The sequence below is a fragment of the Pogoniulus pusillus genome, chromosome Z (assembly GCF_015220805.1).
Source record: "Pogoniulus pusillus isolate bPogPus1 chromosome Z, bPogPus1.pri, whole genome shotgun sequence".
NCBI lineage: Eukaryota > Metazoa > Chordata > Aves > Piciformes > Lybiidae > Pogoniulus > Pogoniulus pusillus.
The window spans coordinates 85,856,916-85,877,725 of NC_087309.1; the positions used below are offsets into that span (position 1 = coordinate 85,856,916).

Genomic DNA, 20,810 nt, shown 5'->3' on the forward strand with positions numbered 1-20,810 from the left:
GTGATTATTCCCCAGGTGCAGGACTCTACACTTATCTTTGTTGAACATCATTAGGTTTCACTTTGCCCAGCTATCCAGTCTGTCCAGATCACCCTGAGCAGCAGCACAGCCTTCTGGTGTGCCAGCCACTTCACTTGTATCATCAGCAAATGTGCTGAGGGTACACTCTATCTCTTCATCTAGGTCATTGATGAATATGTTGAAAAAAAATGGACTCAACACCAATGCCTGGGGAACATCAGTAGCTACAGGTTTCATCCTGGACTATGAACTGTTGATCACAACCCTCTGGGGTCTGTTTGTCCAGTTCTCAAACCGTCTCACAGTCCACTCTTCTAAGCCACAATTCCTGGGTTTTCCCATAAGGATGCTAAGGGAGACAGTGTCAAAAGCCTTACTAAAACCAAAGAAGAATGCATCCACTCCTCTCCCTGCATCTACCATTCTGTCACACCATCACAGAAGGCTACCAGGTTAGTCAAGCATGACTTTCCAGTTTCCTGGGTCCACCTTTGTACCTTCTTTGAGGATTGAAGTGACACTGTTTTCCTCCAGCCCTCAGGCATCTTTTCGATTCCCCATGATCTTTCAAAGATAGTGGAGAGTGGTAGAGCAACAACATCAGTCAGCTTTCTCAGCATTCACAGGTGCATCCTATCAGGCCCCATGGATTTATGTACAAACACAACTCTTCAAAACAGGCTACTACTCGTAGTTTTCTACAGAAGTTATCTACAGTGAAAATATTATAAGTTTTGGCATCCAAAACTCTGTCGACTCTATCAACCCAGAAATAAGGGATAAGGCCCACTGGAGAAAAGCAATAAAACATTGTTGCTTCCATACTGATTGAATGGAGATGAGCAAAATTACACGTATATATGGTATAAAAATACTCAAATTTCTTTTCAAAGAGGGGGTACATGCAACACTTTACTTTGAAGAAGCTAATTTAAAGCAAACAATGTTTCAAAAAAGGTTCAGAATATACGGAAGAATTAAAGACATCCAGCTTTTCAGGGGTTTGTTTGTTTTTTATTATTTCTTAATGCTCCCAAATACATCTGACCAAAGAATTACTTCTTTCTACAATCTGGATATAAATAAAAAACTATCTTATAACACCCCAATATTATTCTCTAGATACTTTGCAAGTTAACTGACAACTGGATCCTAGTTAACGTCATTAAGAGACAGCATCTGTAAAAAAAAAAAAAATTAACTAAACAAGGGGCAAGAAAATCAAAACTTATTACATATGCCTATGAAAAGGTACAAGGTGAGAGAAATATGAAAAGCACTGAAATAAGCTGAAAAATTATCAGGGGCAGAAAAACTATTTTTCCTCTTCATTTTCTACAAAATTGTTGGGCATGATATAAGAAAAATATTCATATGCAAAAGCAGGTGAAAAGCCTAACATTTTCTAATAGACAGTAGTGTAAAGAACACCAAAAACTCACTAGTAGCAGTAAACTGCGTAAGCCATAGCTTCTTCTTTTGTAAGGAAAATGTAATTACTGTACAAAAAGCAATCTGAACCTAATCTTATGTATTTCCTCTCTCATCTTATTTCCCCTTTTCTTGTGTTTCATTGTTTCCTTCAAAGTCTTGTCTATAATCTTGCCCTGTCCAGTTTACAGGTCTATTTCAGTGGACCATATATTTTAATTTTCATAAAAAATACAAAGCAGATTTACTTTTTCTCATTATAGCATATCAGGCAGCTTGAAGCATCCATAAAATACTGCTGCTGCTGCATATAAAAGTCTCTGTAGCACCATTTCCACATCACAGAAGGACCCTTCCTGTGCTCTGGACATAAAGCAATCAGGCTGCTTATCTTATATTCCCACCACAGTTGCAGGCATTGGTACTTTTGTAACCAACTGAACAAAATATGCTGTAGAGGAAACTCAGTAAAGTAAATCTAGCACAACAAGAAGTCTAACTCACCAAGGCTGTCAGTGCCATTATTAGAACAAGTTCAGACCAATGTGAAGCAAAGGCTTGGCCAACTTGACTGCAGATATGCCTTAGCACCACAGCATTGGAAGTGAAGACATACCAGGGTGATTAAGTCAGTCATGCCAGAGGCATAGAATATAGAGCACAATTTTAGGTCAAGCTGCCACTTTCAAACACTGATTATGTATCTCTTACTGATATCAATGAAGACAGTGAGAGAAATGGTGCTCAAGCTCAAGGGAAGACTTCAATTCAAATGCCTACTTACCTGACAGTGGGCTCCAGCATACCTCCAGCAGAGCAAACAGATTGTTCCATCACTTCTATACCTACTTAAAGTGATACAACTGAGGGGAGTAACTCCTGTGCCTCATATTATTTACAAGGTCTTGTAATGACAGGACAAGGGGTAATGGGTTTAAACTGGCAGAGGGGAGATTTAAATTAGATGTTAGGAAGAAGTTCTTTCCAGTGAGGGTGGTGAGACACTGACATAGGTTGCTCAGGGCGGTTGTGGATGTTCATTCCCTGGAGGTGTTCAAGGCCAGGCTGGATGAGGCCTTGAGCAACCTGTTCTAGTGGGAGGTGTCCCTGCCTATGGCAGGGGGTTGGAACTGGACGATCCTTGAGGTCCATTCCAACACTGACAATTCTGTGATTCTGTGTGAAAGTTTATGCATACATTTTAGAATGTGCTGCTTTTTAATTTTGAAAAGCTAGACATAAATCGGTTGACATAAACAGAGCTTGAAATATTTTGGATGCAACTGTGCACGGAAGTAAATAACCAGGAGAATCAATTATAATTCTGCAGTTAGACTTCCACCTTTTAAACAAATTAATAGCATAATCAAATGCTGGAACCATACCTGTTTTCATGCTATTGCATGCCTAAAATTTATTAAATAGAATTCCTATCAGCTTTACAGAGAATACATATTAGGAGGACTGGAGTAACACATGAACAGGGCCTAGCATTTCTGTTAATACCACTCTAAGCTCGTGGAGACACCTAGTCTGTGAAAAGAACATACACAGTAAAAATCTTCTTTAGCTTTGAAAGTTCTCAAACTTTTGTGACTTAAATTTTGAGTGCACAAACCATTTTAATCTGTAAAGAGGAAAAAAAAAATCTTCCAATATTTTACCTTCAAAACTCATTAAAGTGAGGTACTTCAGCAATTACCATGCAAAATAAAACGAAGATATCTTTTATTTTTATCATTTTGTATGTATTCTTTTCAATTATGTCTTTTTTTTTCACTTCCATATTGTTTGGTAGAATATAGAACATACCATTCTGCTAATTCTTTTTGCCTATGCTTGATAACTTGTTGCTACTGAAGTGAGTGACGCTCACTATGCATTAAGACAGATGGTTTATTTGCTATTTAATGTCTGGAGGAAATTCAGCTAGCAGAATTTTCCTTTAATATTCTCAGAAATTTGCTGCACTGTCAGAAACTGTGTAGTTAGTGTTCAAGCTACCTAAATGCTACGAAGATCAATCTACGTATCTCAATCTACAAGAAAACAAACGGAAGGTTTCTTCAAGTCTTAAATTCTCTCAGAAACGTGCTAAAAACAGAATGGACTTTGTAAACATAAAAAAATAAAACAGAAGACTGCATTTTTTGTAAAAATATTCTCAGTATCTCCGCCTACCATCCATATGTCAGGTCTTCTAGGGGTTGCCACGAACATGACAAGGCAAGTAACAGCAAATTATTTGGAATAACTAAGAGACTAAGTCAATCACTCAATCTGGAATAGACTTTCTAAGGAGCATGTTCCTTTAAGAACTTAACAGATTGGTTGTATCTTTGCATCTGCATATGAACTGCATCCAGATCACCCCAGAAAGTCTACCAGATCTAAACATTAATTATGTAAACTGTAATAAGAGCAAAAATAATTAAAAATAAAATGAACTCCACTTAGCCCACTTAGTTGGCTAACCAACTGGGTTATTTGGGCTTGTGGGCTATTACCAACCAGCAATAAGGAAGACAGAAGTCAGAAATCATTCATAACTCTTACAAACAGAAATTAAATAAGGAGATACAAACCAGGGTAATATTGGATGTACTAAGAGTTATCTTCATGCAGTACTGAGTACATGTCAGTTTGAGTACTGGCCTCATATAATGTTGAAATTAAAATAGATTTTTTTTTTCACCTATCTGAAGATAAAATCCAATGGCACAGATAATAAAACAAAGGATAATTTCCCTATTTGGTATGAGTGAATGCTGCTGCCATAGTAAACTAAATCTGCAAGGTAATACATTTATACTGGTCAAAAAATACACAACAAATCTATGTCTGTTGTAATATTGATCCTCATAATTTAAAACTTCCCCAAGAGGTTTTTCAAAAAGCTTCCAAAAGCTGCAGATGACTTCTGACACCACTTTGTTGCTTACTAATCATGACGTAAATAAAGCAGACTAGTAGTAGTTGTAAATGCAAACATTGTAAAGAGAGGTATTTGAGTTATTTAAGCCTATGATGGCTACAGTGGGGTTGTCTTTTACATAAAACTCTTAACAGATATCAACTTCTAGTGTTACTATCTTCATATCAATAGAGTTAAAGAGGAAAATCCTAAAATTCTGTATCAAAGTTTGGACAGTTTACAGTACAACAATTACTTTTCATTTGGAAAAAAAATCAAATATTTCTATGTGAGTGGTTAAAAAAGGCCTGTTTGTACACATATATATATATGTATGCACACACATATATATGTTGAATCCAAAGATAAAACACAAAATTAATTTTCATCAGAAAGTAAAAATACAGCACAAGTTTCACCTGTCAAAAGTTTTCAGGAACAGGGGAAGAAGTTAGAGTCACAGAATCACAATTTTACAGAAAGCTTATCTGTTTGGACTGCACTACGAGACTCAAATAAAACCCACTTAGTTTTCAGCCTTTGTTTTACTCTGGCTGTTGGTTATTCCATTCCTTTGTAAATACAACAGACTTTAGCAACACAAGGCTGACACATTCCTGCAACTCTTTATGCCACGACAAATAATTCCCTTCCTACTATGGGCAGGGAAGTGCTATTACTATTAGTAAGTACTACCTCTAGGGTACAAGTGACTGCAGGTGGATATTTATGCTGGAGATTCATAATTATTATTTTTAAAAGGAAGTAACAAGAGTTCAGCTTCTCACTATGTATACACCGAAGTGCTGAGTCATACCAAAAGTAATTTACCAGTAGAATTTTCTAATCAGATTCTCTAAACTGAGAAAATAAAAGACCAAAGAAACAAGAGAACATCAGAAGTTCGCTGTGAAGGAAGCTGCTTGCAATAATGGAAAGCATGAAATATTTGCCACCTTCTCTTAACTACTAAGCTCTTCCTTTGCCCTGAATATTCAGCTCCAACTGCACGTCATGAGAACTGAAGGTCTCTCAATAACTTCCAGGGTCAATTGTTACAGAATCAAATAAATGCAACGTTAGCTACACTGGAAGATCTTTATTTTCACTTAATTTGAGTTTCAGGCATTCAAAAAATGCTTTGAAAGTCAGAGCAGATAGCAAATATCAGCATTTGTCATCTTTTCATGTAATAACAGAAAAAAAAATTGGTACATACAATGTGAGCTGGATTTACTAGATTCTGAGTATCTCACTGTTAAAACACATCTCATATGATCTGAACTGTTATATACTTCACAAAGTATACTCCTCAGTCAAAAATTAAACATGACCATTCACATATTGTGCTAGTTTGAAGCAAGCTAGAATGTTTTGGTAAAAGAACTTGATAACGGGTAGTGAAATGAAAACAATTGATGTCAACTTCTCTCACAGTCACACTGAGAACTCTGGGAAGAAGAAAGACTTTTTCTCCATTTTGTTTCTCACTCTTGCTTTTGCCTTAGACCAAGACACATCTCATTAACGTTGCTCCCACTAACCTTGCTCCCTAACCTCTTGGCTGCACCTCTCTTCTTCCTGAGAACTGGGGTAAGATTGAGAGGGGCCGGGGGAGGTGTTGGGGTGGTTTGAGAGCCCCTCCTGGGGACTCAGGTTTCTGGGAGGGGAGTTGTGCTTTTGTATTGTTTATCCTTTGTATATTTCTGTATAGAATTGTATATAATTGTATATATTGTAAATAGCTGCTTGTAAATTCTGCTAGCTGTAAATAAATTGCTTCATCTATATTCCCAGGGTCCGTCTGAGTTAGCTGGGGCAAATACAAAATGTGGGAGGGGCGGGGTAACCCCCAAACCATCACACATATGCTGTGTAATAATGAAATGAAGCCAGAAATTGGTTCTCATAGGTTTAATACAGACACATTAAACAAAAAAAAAAGTTTAAAGAAATTGCCAATCTGATCTAAGACAGGTCTTTTTTTTAAAAAAAATGTTGCTTTCTAAAAGCATCATTTTGACCTTGTTTTTTCATGAGCAAAACCCCACTTTAAATAAAAGATCTTACTACTGCAGGAAGTGCTGTAAAACAAAAATATGAATAGGGATAGTGCCACATGTTATCAATTTCACAGGGTATCTTTCCAAGAATACGCATAAAGCTTGTTGGTCACGTACAGAATGCACCTCACAGCAAACAGAAATGTGCAAATTAGGAACTATTTTACATTTATATTGAATAAGTAACTTTAATGATACTGACTCTCAGACTCTTGTTTAGCAATAAAGACAAAAGACATATCCACCACATTGTGCCTTCTAAACTCGGTTGTGAAATCCAATGGCAATGACAAACCTCTTGTTATTATGTCATGCAACATCTTTGTTCACCATATCTTGAGTGTTACACTTCACCACTGTCATCATAGCCATATACATCATTATAGACAATAAAGCAATAAACCGATCTCTATTTTTCTCATTCTTAGCCGAGAAAAAGCCTCCAAGTAAAGCATTGTGTCTTACAAAGTCGGGCTGAGAGCATGCAGCTACAGAGCCAGGCCTTCTCATGTGCCTTGGTCCAGGTCCTGCTTTGTGGCAGCAGAAATATGCTGATGCAGACCATCTGAGTCTGACTTGGGAATGCGGTGCACAGCTTCACATGAGAGGACCCAAAGCAGTCATCAAAACAACTCACATGCTGTACCTTTCCCAGTAAACTGGATTTTTCACTTTTTTCTCTTGGCAAGGCTTGCTAAACAGTTGCCCACTCAGAAAATGGGCAGCTAGCCCAAGGGCAGCACCTGCCATCCACAGGCTCCAGCCCCTTGCCAGTCTGCTCTCATAGGACCTCACATTTCCTGAAAAAAATCAACTATACTGCCTCCATCCCTCTGACATTGTTTGAAACATCCTGTAGGGAGTTCAAATACAATTACTAGAAAACCTAAAGCAAAACCAAGGAATGGACATAGCACTTTCCCTCTGCAATGCATGCTCATTTTGTCTCCTAAAATTCATAGACGTATACATACAGGTCAACTTTACAGATAAAGTCTGAGACAAAAGATTGCCCCTGATGAGCCCAGGTTTTCAAGGAGATAAAATCTAGATGTTTTGGCATTTCCCTTCTGGTTTTGAACCTTGTGTTTATTTACAGCATTGGAAAATGCACTTGACACTTGTGCTGTGCATTTTCCATATTGGTCAGAAACACACTAAGGTTAATGGTTACTTTGACATCTGAGATCCAATTATTCTGTTATTGCATATGCACAAAAACAACCGACTTCAATGAGAGCTGCACATGCATCACTGATGACTAGTTGAGCCCACATAACTGAGCTTCCACAGGTCACCTGTGAAAGGGGGAGTCACAGTATCACAGTCAAACCAGAGTGCTGATAAATGTATCAAATCTTGAAGCAAAAGGAAGCTGAACTTACGGACACACATTTCCCTGCTTTCATAAAATCCAGGGCAGCACTGGGATTTACGCCTGTACATTGTTTTTTCACCATGTCTGTATGCAGTACGGTAACTGATCCTAAAGAAAAGAAGGAGTGGTTGTTACATACAATTCACAGCTCAGAAATAAAACATATGTTGTTAGGCATTTTAAAACAAAACAAATCAGGTATCAGTAAGAGGATAAAAAAAAGGTAAGGAGACCTTGATTTATCTGTTGCTCAGTTCAAGAGTGCTTGTGGCTCCCTAACAAGCCTTATGTTCATGGGCGGGTGGACAGCAGGAAAAGAAGTTAAGGATTTTGGCTACTTAACCAAAATAAGTAAAACAGAGAACCACTGCCTTTGCTATTAGCATCCTCTAGGGAGGCTAAAGGATGGCAATACAAATCAGTTTCCTGGACCATTACAGCTATGTATTTTCTGTGTGTCTTCCTCATAAGGTCAGTCAGTTTTCTAGGGGCAGAGACATCATGAGAAGTTCTGGCTAAGGAAAGAGATGAGAGGGCTCAGGGTAGATCTCAGGCCTCTTGAGTACCCAGCAGTGCTGGATGTCTCTTGCCAGAAGGGCAGCTGCATTTTGATGAATTCATCCCTGCTGGGCAGAGGTGAGCAACACAAAGGAAAATCAGTACATAAACCCATCAAGAGGGGCAGAAAATAAAGCTGACACAAGCAAGTAAGATTTATCAGAAGTGGGCTCTCCCAGTGCTCTGTCCTCTCTACTCCTCACCATGGCTGTATACCATCCCTCAAGCTCTGCCAGCTGATGACCACATACTCCACAAGTAGAAAACACATCTCCATAACACCTGAGACAGTCTGAACTTCTAGTAAACAACAGCTCTTGTAACCTCTCCTTGAGGGCTGAGTGTCAAGAAGGAAGGGACAGCCTCTTCACACTTGTGCCTTGTGATAGGACAAGGGGCAATGGATGTAAACTACAGAACAGGAAGTTCCACCTCAACATGAGGAAGAACTCACTTTACTTCAAGAGTCACAGAGTGCTAGAACAGGCTTCTCAGAGAAGTTGTGGGGTCTCCTTCTCTGGACAATTTCAAGACTTGTCTGGATGTGTTCCTGTGTGACCTGCACTAAATTATATGGTCTTGCTCTGGCAAGGGGGCTGGTCTGTAGAAAGATCTCCTGAGGTCACTTCCATCCCCTAACATCCTGTGATCTGCTTTTTATGTGCTGCCCATACTGATCTGTTTCCTTTAGCTGCTGTACCCCAGTGGGCTTTTCCCACCACTGATGGTTGATACTTACAGTCATAAGTAGGAAGAAAATGCTTTTTACAGCTGTCACCAGTTGTAAATAATTCACCCCTTGCTTACTTTCTGCAAGCATAAGTTGTTTCCTTTAACAAATCTTCCTTTCAAGTAGCATACACTTTCTACAGACCACAAGGATGCAAGCAGTAAGAGATCTCTTATGGCATTGCTAAACAAATCTACCTTACAGGTCTGGGTGATTTAATTTTGTGCATTGCATGCTTATTCCCAACCTGTTCATCTTCTGCTAGCATTCCCTGGGACGATGCACCTCGACCCACTAATAAAACACACATGACCTTGCTTGACAAATCACTTTCTAGTTGACACAGCACGGCAGTCAGACAGATCAGTCTCTATGACTAAAACATACTTTATGCCACACTAGATTTTTACAGACACAAAAACTTTGCAAATACTTGCAATATCAGCAGTTTGACAGTATTAACAATTATACATTACCTGTGTCGTGTGCACTTAAACCAGTTTAGGATGTCAGTACAACTAGTGTAGTAAATTTGATCAAAAGGGTGAGGATATGACTCTTGCACTGTAACTGAGTAACTGAGGAGAGAGAAAGAGAGAAAGCAGACAGATTATCAAACAATTCCTTTAGGGCACAATGTGATTTAAGTAAATCTTTACAGAGTCCTGCTACAGAAAGCAAAGTCCAACAAAAACCTCAAAGTTAGATTTAAACAAGACATGAACCAGCTAACTTTATAGAACAGAAGATATCAACTGAAAGGCTTTTCTTTCACCACGCAACACCTAACGTATACGCAGTCAGTCATCATGTCTCTGTTGTGTAGTACATTTGAGGAAATAGTACTACTAGACATTTAAAGAAAAGTAATTAAATACTCTGTAGTATGTCTAGTTGATTGGATAGGGCTGGGTGCTAGGTTGGACTGGATGATCCTGCTTGATTCTATGATTCTATGTGTTCTCCTGTGGCAAAATTAAAACCAAAACCAAAACCAAAAACAAACCTTTTACTAACATCATTGGGTAGCAGGAAAACTAGTTAAGAGCCACAAAACAAGTTTTCCTCTGTTTTCAAATGAAACAGGAAAAACTCACTGGGCTTTCTGAGTCATTTATTTTTAAAACTTCAACTGTATCCACAGGAAAACATCTCTGGGAATGGAATGGTGTGCCAGTGTACTTAGATACTAAGTGGCTGTTAGCACAGAGATATACTTAAGAAATAATTACTGGAAAATGATATAACAATTACTCCATCAAACAGTCTATTCTGCAAATAGAAATTGTAAAATATAAAAAGCTTATGCTTACTTAAAAGAGACATTTTTTCCTTTTTTTTCCTCAGAAATGCTATACTAAAGTGCTGTTATTACTTTCCACAGAACTGTAAATGTTGTGCCCTAGAAATAAGGCTACACTCTGAAGTTCAGAACCTCACAGATATCACTGGGACAGGGAGAACGGAGCCCTGTGGAATCATCCTAGAAAACCCTTCAGCAGGCTGTCTGCTCTGGTGGTCTGTCAGCACTTGATTGCGCAAGGGGGTTAGAAAATACTGGAATGCATGGCAAATCCCTGCAGTAGGACTTACTCCCAGGAATAGCCAAAACACTTGCTAAGTATGTAGCCTGTCCAGCTTCCACTCACTTTCACTCATTCCTGCTGTAACTCCTAGCATCTATTGCTGGGTAACTGCCACAATCTCCTCTTCCTATTGTCATCACCTATACTGAAGGAAAACACATCCAGATCTACTTACTCTAACTGCTCAGAACTTTACTCCCTGAGTTTTTTGGAGTTTTTTATGTGCATATGAAGGCAAGCGACACTACTCTATCCAGCTGTCCCTCCTAGTCTGACAAAGCATTGGAGGCTGCAGACACTAGCCTCACGCTCCGCACTCTTTGTTGAAGACAGGGCACACTCCCTTCTCCCTGTGATCACAGTTAATTCGTAAAGACCATTTTATTACTGGGGATGATTTATTTAAAGCAGATAGCATATGATTTATTTAATGCATATAGCTGCCAGTGGCAGCATCAGTGAAGAGCTTGTATCTGGTACATTGGTATTTTTGTCAGCTGCTCTGAGCAACAGCATGAATGCTTTGGTTAGTGTGCTTGGAGTTCCTCCCTATTTCTGACACTCAGAAGAAGATGGAAAGAAGTTCATGCAGCAAAATGTGCATGGAGATACTGATTAGTTTGTTTCAAAATACATTATGCAATGTAAACAATTATATTTTTCCCCCCATTTTGCTTTCACTACATCTTAGCTTCCCCCAAACTTTTATCTGTAAAAAACCAATATAGAGTACTATCCTCTAGCACTGTACACATGCACCTGGATACTGTAAACAGGCTTTCAGTATGGTAACTACTTCATACACACATCATTGTATAAGCCAAATTGTACACAGTGGTAGAGGCAGAGACTCCCAATGTTTCATATGAAGTTCAGATTCATTCCTTCATTCCTGGGGAAAGTCCTTAGGTGATTTTCTTTAAGAAAACGACTTCATAAAGAAGTAAATACAAGTTTTTATTTTCTTTGTATAGATTCAGCTGTGAAAATCACATACACACACACACAAAAAAAACCTGTACAGTGGTTTAGCAGCAGTCCCAGTGATTAAACATAAAACAGAGTTTATCTTAAATGAAGTAAATACTGATGTCCTTCAGTAAGCACACAGTCTCAGTGACCAGCTGATCACTGACAGGCATAATAGTAACAATGAGATTATAAGGCTTGGTTTCACTATTGTATCCTTTACACAAGAAAAGAAGCGCAGAACATGCTTGTGGTTCAAGTTCTACCCTCTGTGCCACCTCTTTGCAATTAACATGGAACTAGATGAAAAAATGCATCAACTAAATTGATTAACTTATTTCTCTATGCTATAAATTTCTGAACCTCATAAAAAAAAAAATCAGGCAAGAGATCCTAATTCAAATTCTGTGAATGTTAACTAGGAAAATCCACATAATCAAATTTGGCCAAACTCCAATACAGTTAATTATATTTTGCATATGCAAAAGCTTCATTTCACTTAAATTGAAAGAAAAGGAATTTTTACTAATTTCTGGCACACAGATGGTTGTGTGACATTGCTGGTGCCACAGCAGACCTTTCTGCATCCTAAATGCAAAGATGTCTGTAGAGCTTTCTGCACTCTAAATGCAAAGATGGCTGCATTTCAGCACAGTATGAAATAACGTTTTAGTTATTTGTGAAATTACCTTGTCCATGCAGTACTGCAGCATTTTCTTCTCAGTTCATTACTCAGCAAAAACCTTTAAATTATTTAAAGTAAGTGTATTATTTAAAATAAATGCCAAGTAAAACCAAACAAAATTATTGCAACCTAAGTTCATATAATGTATTTTTGAGAAGAAAATGCTTACCTTTCCCAGTGGCTACACACATTGGGGTCTTCCAGATTCAAAGATAAAGCCGTCCCCATCCAATGGCACATAAGCATGACAGGAAAGCAAAAAAACGAGTTCCAATGAAGAACCATCTTTCCAAAAAGGTAGCTGTAAGAAAATTATTTATAATACATTAACAATACTATGCAAACAACACATGAACTGAAACTACTGACCAATATAAAATCAATATATATGACCTAAAACAAGAGGTATGCAAGAAGCACACAATACTTGCCTAGCAGAAGCAGCAATATCATGCCCATTTTGGAAGAAGAAGCCAAATGGACTAGTTTCACACAAGTGACAGAGTGAGCAGCCAGCAAACAAACCACATTTTAGTCATCACACTGTCCCATCAAATTGCAGGCCGCCAGGCTTAGTAATGGTTTGTTCACACCAAATGACAGAGCTGCAATTTAAAATAAATTCACACTTCACATTTGCTTAAGTCCACAAGAATAGAAAGATTTAGCTGACAACACACCATCAGAAATACCGTCACTTCCTCACAGGCCAGGGCCAGCAGCCTCCTCATTCTTGCAACCTATGCTGACCTCTTAAAACACCAGACACCACCTCAACTGAAGCAGCATCTTTCAAAAAAGCTTGTCCTGAAAATTACACAGTGGCTTCACTACATGTTTCCCTAAGGGTTGCCTGGGTCCCCAGTACCCATGCCAGCTGCTTAGGAAAGACTGCACCCCAACACCTGAGCCCTGCGTCAACGTAAGTACTTCAGTAAACTGCCTTGCTACAAAGCAATCTTCTATAAACAATGGTTCTGGTGATTTCATTGTGTGCAGGGGGCAGGTAACTCCCAAACCATCACATCTTATTTTAGTGCTTCAAGGTGGGGCTACTTCAACTTGATTGATTGCTAATTAAGTCTGGAAGTTAAGATGAAGTTGCTTTGCCTTATTTTCTCTATTATTTGGACTTTATTTCTCTGTTTTTCTTATCATTGTCTGACAGCCAAAATTGGTGCCTTTCTGTTTGATCTAGTATGGAGAATGCTTAAAGGGATGTTCCTGGAATTCAGAGATTATTTTCTGGGTTGGGTCAACCTTAATATTACTGAAACTGTTACCAACTCTGCTTTTACTAAGTCAGGAAATAATACAACTGCTGCAATTTATTCAACATCCCTGATAAGAGTAATTCTGCCCAAAACTGAACTTACAGCAGCTACTCCTTGTAGCAAGTTCTACACACATAATGCAGTGATATAGTCATCATATCTGATCTTAGCCCTAATAATTCTGGTTTTAGGCCTAACAGCAGCATTGTGTATGAGAATTCAAACATGTCTGCTTTAAGAAAATGAAAGAGACAGATGTCTAAAAGCTCGCAAGCTCCAGATATAGAAGGAAAATAATCTCTTTCATATTCTATAAACAATGGTTCTAAAATTCCTGTGGGAGAAGAAAAAGGGGACACAACTACCACAGTTTCTAGGAATTCAGCCAAGAGTACATTTTCTACCAATAACATGGTAGACAGCCAAAGGGCTTATTCTCCTCAAGCTATTCAGGTTTCAACTATTTTTAATCCGGTACCTAGTTGAAATCCACAGGTTTCTAACCCTAAACCAAATTCAAACTCACAGGCCTCAGCAGTTCAGACCCTCAGTGATTCAGACCTGCTAGAAGTACCATCTACTGCCTTTCTGGCTCCAGACAATGTGCAATTTAAGACTAAACATTTGACAAAGAGTGATTCAAGAGAGGACTTAGGGGAGAGGACCTCTGGTACACAAGAGGAAGAAGAGGAGAAATATAGCATTAGAGACTTGGCCAATACACTCAGGTCTCAAAACTGTCATGATAAAAGCTACAGGAGATTGTTTGCCAACAAGGACAATGGATATGAGAAGTTTAAGACTGCTCTTAGAGAAGTTCTGTTTCTGGGCAAAAGACAACCAGGAAAATCAGAGGAAGAGGAGGAGGATGATATCCAGGATTCCAATGATCCACTCAAAATGATCAGGGAAGTTAGAAAGGATCTATCTGGCTGGCGAGATGCTGTGCTACTGGTGCAAATGCTCTACAGGTAGGAAAAAAGTCTGCAAAGAAGCTAGGGCCACTCACAAAAAAGACTGGAATGGATAAATACCTAGCAAGTCCTCTCAGTAAGATTAGCTTGTGGACACACCTCCTGTTGGCTGTGGCTATGAGATATTCTTCCCGAGATGATCTGCCATGGGCAGCCAAGAAGTGGAACACAATTGAACAGTGAATTAAGCTTCTGAAGGAGCTTGCTGTGAAGGAAGCATTTTATGGAGATCATGGTACACATGAGCCTGATGACATTCCTCTTGGAACAGGTCTCATGAAGAAGCTTATTAAGCTTGCTCCTTCATCCTATGCTAACATCTTGGCTAGCAAGTTCCTATCAAGGAGTATTAATGGAAGGTCTCTCACTGTTGGTGAATTCACTGACCAACTGAGACAAATACAGGACAGCTTGTCGCCTTCTGCCCTAGTCTCTGCCATAAAAACTATGTCTACAGAGATAAAAGATACCATGAAAGAACTGAAGGAGGAACTTAAAACCTCCATATCCAATTTGGCAAAGGATACTATCCCTTCATCTTATGAAAAGGTGCATGTTTCTGCCATCAGGAACAGACACCCACCTCCTGCAAGGCAATTCCAGCCCAGGAGACAAATTCCACCTAGGCATCAGCAATCATGTGGGTCACTTTGGACAATCCTGTGTGACCAATTTGGTGAGAACATGAACAAGTGGAACGGTCAACCTAGTTCAGTTCTTTTGAAAAGAGTCAGGGAACTACAGAGGCAGCAATGCCAGAAAGGTAGCTGTCACTTCTTCAGCTCCCGAGAGCAACTGCATTTATTCTAATAATTGCAATTTCTCTCATCCTAACAACACCAATCATTGTCCACACCCCACATGCCATGTTCAGCATTAGGGAGGGGTGTCCTGCCTCCAGCCAGGAGGAGGAAATAGATAGTGGAGAAAACCAAATCTATTGGAATGTAATCATTAGGTGGCCTGGCAGTTCAAAAGTTCAGAAACACAGGGCTTTAGTTGGTACAGGTGCTCAGTGTACTTTGTTGCCATTAAATTGCAAAGGGACAGAGTCAATATCTCTGGAAACACTGGTGGATCTCAAGAGTTAATTAAGTTGCAAGCTGAGATAAGTTTAGCTGGTAAAGAGTGGAAGAAACATACTATTGTAACTGGTCCTGATGCGCCTTGCATTCTGGGAATTGACTTTTTGAGACAAGGTTGTTTCAAAGATCCTAAGGGTCACAAATGGGCTTTTGGAATAGCATCTGTAGAGATTGAGGATGGTAAATTGAAATTGTCCATTAGACCTGAACTTTCAGATGAATCTGCAGTTGTGGGACATCATGACATAGAGGATCTGGAATTGCCAATTGCTACTTACACTGTTCATCATAGGCAGTACAGAACTAACCGTGACTCTTTGTTGCCCATTCATCAGCTGATTTGTCAACTGGAGAGTCAGGCTGTCATCGAGAAAGCTCATTCACCTTTCAACAGTCCCATCTGGCCTGTGCGCAAAGCTAATGGTGACTGGAGACTCACAGTTGATTTTTGTGCCCTCAACGAGGTGACGCCACCCATGAGTGCAGCTGTGCCAGACATGCTGGAACTCCAGTATGAGCTGGAATAGAAGGAGGCTAAATGGTATGCAACCATAGACATTGCTAATGCTTTCTTCTCTGTTTCCATAGCAAAGGAGTGCAGGCCTCAGTCTGCATTCACCTGGAGAGGAATCCAGTACCAGTTCAACCATTTGCCTCAGGGGTGAAAACACAGCTCAACAATCCGTCACTCAGCCATCCACAAGGCACTGGAGAAAGGTAAAGCTCCAGAGCACATCCAGTACATTGACAACATCATTGTGTGGGGCCAAACTGCTAAGGAAGTCTTTGAGAAAGGTATCAAAATCATTGACATTCTGTTGCAGGCAGCTTTTACCATTAAGAGAGACAAGGTCAAAAGACCTTCCAGAGAAATTCGATTTCTGGGAGTGCAGTGGCAGGATGGTCACTGTCACATTCCTCAGGATGTGATCAACAAAGTCTCCACCGTGGCTGTTCCCACAAGTAAGAAGGACACTCTATCTTTCTTGGGTGCAGTGGGATTCTGGAGACTGCACATTCCTGGTTTCAGTCAAATTGCCAAACCTCTGCATGATGTGACTCGTAAGAGAAACAATTTTGAGTGGGGACCTGAACACCAAGGAGCCTTTGATCAGATAAAGTGAGAAGTGACAACTGACACTGAGGGGGAGAAAGGCCTTGGCACCTGAGCTGGCTGCGCTTGTTGAAAGGGCTTTAAACTAGACTGGAAGGGGGAGGGGGTTAAACATGACAGTACTAGAGACAAACCAAAGGAGGCTGAGAGTGGTAGGCCAGAAATAGGGATAAAACCAGCAGCCCAGATGAAGTGTATGTATCCTAATGCACACAGTATGGGTAACAAACAAGAGGAGCTGGAAGCCTTGGTACAAGAGGAAAACTGCAATGTTGTTGCCATCATAGAGACTTGGGATGACTCACACAATTGGAGTGCTGTAGTCAATGGCTACAGACTCTTCAGTAGAGACAGGCAAGGGAGAAGGGGTGGAGGGGTGGCCCTGTATATTAGAGAATCTCTGGATGTCATGGAGGTAGAGATTAAGGATGATCAAGTTGAGTCCCTATGGGTGAGAATTGAGGGGAAGGCCAACAGGTGCCATAGACCACCCAACCAGGAGGAAGAGGTTGATTTATTACTCTTTAAGCAACTGGAGGCTGCCTCAAGATCATCTGCCCTTGTTCTTGTGGGTGACTTTAACCTGCCAGACATCTTCTGTGACTTTAATACCGCAGAGAAGAGGCAGCCTAGAAGGTTCCTAGAGTGTGTGGAGGACAGCTTCTTATCTCAGCTGTTACGTGAACCTATCAGGGGTGCAGCCCTGCTTGACCTGCTGCTCACAAATAGAAAGGGGCTAGTCAGAGGCTGCCTGGGGTCCAGCAACCATGAGAATATAGAGTTTTCAATATATGGAGAAACTAGGAGGGGATCAACAGAACCTCCACACTGGGCTGCCAAAGGGCAGACTTCAGCCTTCTTAAGGAACTAACTTGGGAAAGAGCCCTTAAAAACAAAGGGGTCCAGGAAGTTTGGACGTACTTCAAGAAAAAACTGAAGGCACAGGAGCATGCTGTGCCGATGTACCTGAAGATGAGCTGATGAGGTAGGCAGCCAGATTGGATGGCCAAGTTGCTTTCAATGGAATTAAAGATAAAAAAGAGGGTATATCTCTTGGGAAAAAAAAGGAGGCATCCCAGGAAGAGTTTAAGGATGTTGCTAAGTCTCGTAGGAAGAAAAATAGAGAGGCAAAAGCCCATTTAGAACTTAGGCTGGCCACTGATGATAAGGAGAATAAAAAATGTTTCTATAAATGTATTTATGGCAAAAGAAGGGGCAAGGACAACCTCCAGTCCTTATTAGATAGAGAGGGGAATATAGTGAACAAGGATGAGGAAAAGGCAGAGGTGCTTAACACCTTCTTTGCCTCGATCTTCAATAGTGGGACAGGTTGTCTCCAGGACAACTGGCCTCCTGATATGGCAGATGGAGCCAGGGACCAGTACAGTCCCTCTGCAATCCAAGAAGAAGAAGTAAGGGACCCACTGAGACACTTCTATCCTCACAAGTCCATGGTACCAGATGGGATCCATCCCAGGGTGCTGAGAGAGCTGGCAGCTGAGCTGGCCAAGCCACTCTCCATCATTTATCAACAGTCCTGGCTCACTGGAGAGGACCCTGAAGACTGGAAGCCACCAATGTGATGCCCATCCACAAGAAGGGCCGGAGGGAGGAACCAGGAAATTACAGACCTGTCAGCCTGACCTCAGTGCCAGGCAAGGTCATGGAACAGGTCATCCTGAGTGCCTTCGCAAAGCACCTACAAGATGGCCAAGGGATCAGGCCCAGCCAGCATAGGTTAAGAAAGGGCAGGTCCTGTCTGACCAATCTGATCTCCTTTTATGATCAGGTTACCTGCCTGGTGAATGTGGGGAGGGCTGTGGGTGTAGTCTACCTGGACTTCAGCAAAGCCTTTGATACCATCTGCCACAACAAGCTCCTAGCAAATCTGTCCAGCTCATGGCTTGGACAGATTCACTCTGATATGGGTCAAGAACTGGCTGGATGGCAGAGCTCAGAGAGTGGTGGTGAATGATGCCACGTCCAGTTGGCAGACAGTCACTAGTGGTGTTCCCCAAGGATCAGTGCTGGGCCCAGTCCTGTTCAGTATCTTTACTGATGACCTGGATGCGGGGATTGAGTCCAGCATCAGTAAGTTTGCAGATGACACCAAGCTAGGAGCAGGTGTTGATCTGTTGGAAGGTAGGAGAGCCCTGCAGAGGGACCTTCACAGGCTCGGTGGATGGGCAGAGGCCAATGGGATGACATTCAACAAGGCTAAGTGCAGGGTTCTGCACTTTGTCCACAGCAATCTCAGGCAGCAAATTTGGTACAAGCAGTGTACCACATACAAAGTTCCTGTTGTATGTGAAAAGAATCTAATAGAAAAAACTGTTTGGATATTTTCTCCTTCAGGCAAAGGGAAACCTGTCTGAGGGTTGGTTTCTGATGGAGGTCCTGGCCACACATACTGGGTAATGCAGGAGAATGGTGAAATCCAGTGTATCCCACAGAGAAACCTAACTTTAGCTGAGAGAGTTTAAAATTCAGAGTGTATAATACAAGCTGTTAGGAGTTTTCTGTTCGATGTATTACATGGCATCCAGTAAGACAGAATCTACAAGAGAATCTACTGTATGTGAGCATGAACCCAATGTCACGTGGGAGTCCCTGTTCTCATCTCATCTGTGAGGAGACAAACTGCTGTTTTCTGAGCTTTTGAATTACCTACATCTGAGATAGCCTGAATGAAGTGTGAACAGAACTTGTAATATCCATTACTGTAAATATTGATTTAGATTAGACAGATAGCTCTCAGCAAAGCACTGAGTGATATAGAGGGGCGGATTGTGCTCATTTGAGGCTAATTTTACTGAGAGAAATTAAATCCTTAGCTTAGGAAAGAAAGAAGAAAACCCAACAGTACCCTCTGTCACTCATCCTTCTGCAGAGAAATGCAACTAGTCAAAATATAGATAAGATACTTCTCACACACTTCTCAGTAAGTTCTCACTAGTTCTGTTCCTTCACTCTGGCAGTCTGTGTGTGGCAGTATCTGCCTTCACTCTTTAATCTGACCTAACTTCTTTTTCTTCTAACCTCCTTGTCATCTTTTTGTCATCTCACCTCAGATCTCTCCAGATTTATCACATCAGATATACATGGGTTGATCTGGTTATTTCTGAAGGGAGGGAAAGAGAGGGGTGGAAGTTTGGGTCAGAACCCTCCTGATTTCTGAGAGGGGTATTGTATTTCTGTATTACTTTTAATTTGTATATAACTGTAAATATCTGTGTATATATATATATATGCTTGTAAATTGTGCTAAGCTGTAAATATAGCTTCATTCATTAACTTCCATCAGGCTGAGTCTAGTCTGGATGATTTCATTGTGTGAGTGGGTCAGTAACTCCCAAACCATCACAACCAAGCAACAGTACCACATATAGAGATGCAAGTTAGAGAAACAAAAAGCAGTATGCTCTCAGGAATTGGGGGGTGGTGGTATGTAATTTTTAATGTAAATTATATATAAATGTATATGCATGTATGTGCATGAATACACCTTGTAGGTTCTTAGAGATGCCAAACAACACCATTGGAAGGTCCAATGCAAGCTCAAGACTGGCAAAAAAATGGCAGAGTGCTTTTACCAATTAAATTATAATTCTACATCAAACAAATTATTTAATCAGAGGAGGGGTTTAAATTATTTTTCTTTACATTGACAGATAGCTCTATGTTATCCATGTTATTCGTGTTATGAGAGGGACCTTGACAGGCTGGATGGGTGAGCAGAGGCCAATGGGATGAGATTTAACAAGGCCAAGTGCAGGGTTCTACACTTAGGCCACAACAATCCCAAGCAGTATCACAGGCTGGAGACAGAGTGGCTGGAGAGCAGACAGCAAGAAAGGGACCTGGGGGTACTGATAGATAGTAGGCTGAAGATGAGCCAGCAGTGTGCCCAGGTGGCCAAGAGAGCCAATGGCATCCTGGCCTGGATCAGGAATAGTGTGGTAAGTAGGATGAGGGAGGTTATTCTTCTCCTGTACTGAACACTGGTCAGGCCACACCTTGAGTACTGT

At 40.5% G+C, this 20,810-nt stretch overlaps 1 protein-coding gene across 1 annotated transcript in view; it reads right to left on the reverse strand.

Moving 5' to 3' along the window:
- Window positions 1–20,810, reverse strand: part of MEGF10 (multiple EGF like domains 10) — a 128,891-nt gene that overhangs the window by 75,571 nt on the left and 32,510 nt on the right. Inside the window, exons 2-4 of the mRNA XM_064176489.1 lie at window positions 12,505–12,636; window positions 9,572–9,673; window positions 7,815–7,915 (exon numbers count right to left, since the gene is read on the reverse strand). Of these exons, the coding sequence (XP_064032559.1) occupies window positions 7,815–7,915; window positions 9,572–9,673; window positions 12,505–12,620 (319 nt within the window). The 5' untranslated portion in view covers window positions 12,621–12,636. The remainder of the gene's footprint in view (window positions 1–7,814; window positions 7,916–9,571; window positions 9,674–12,504; window positions 12,637–20,810) is intronic.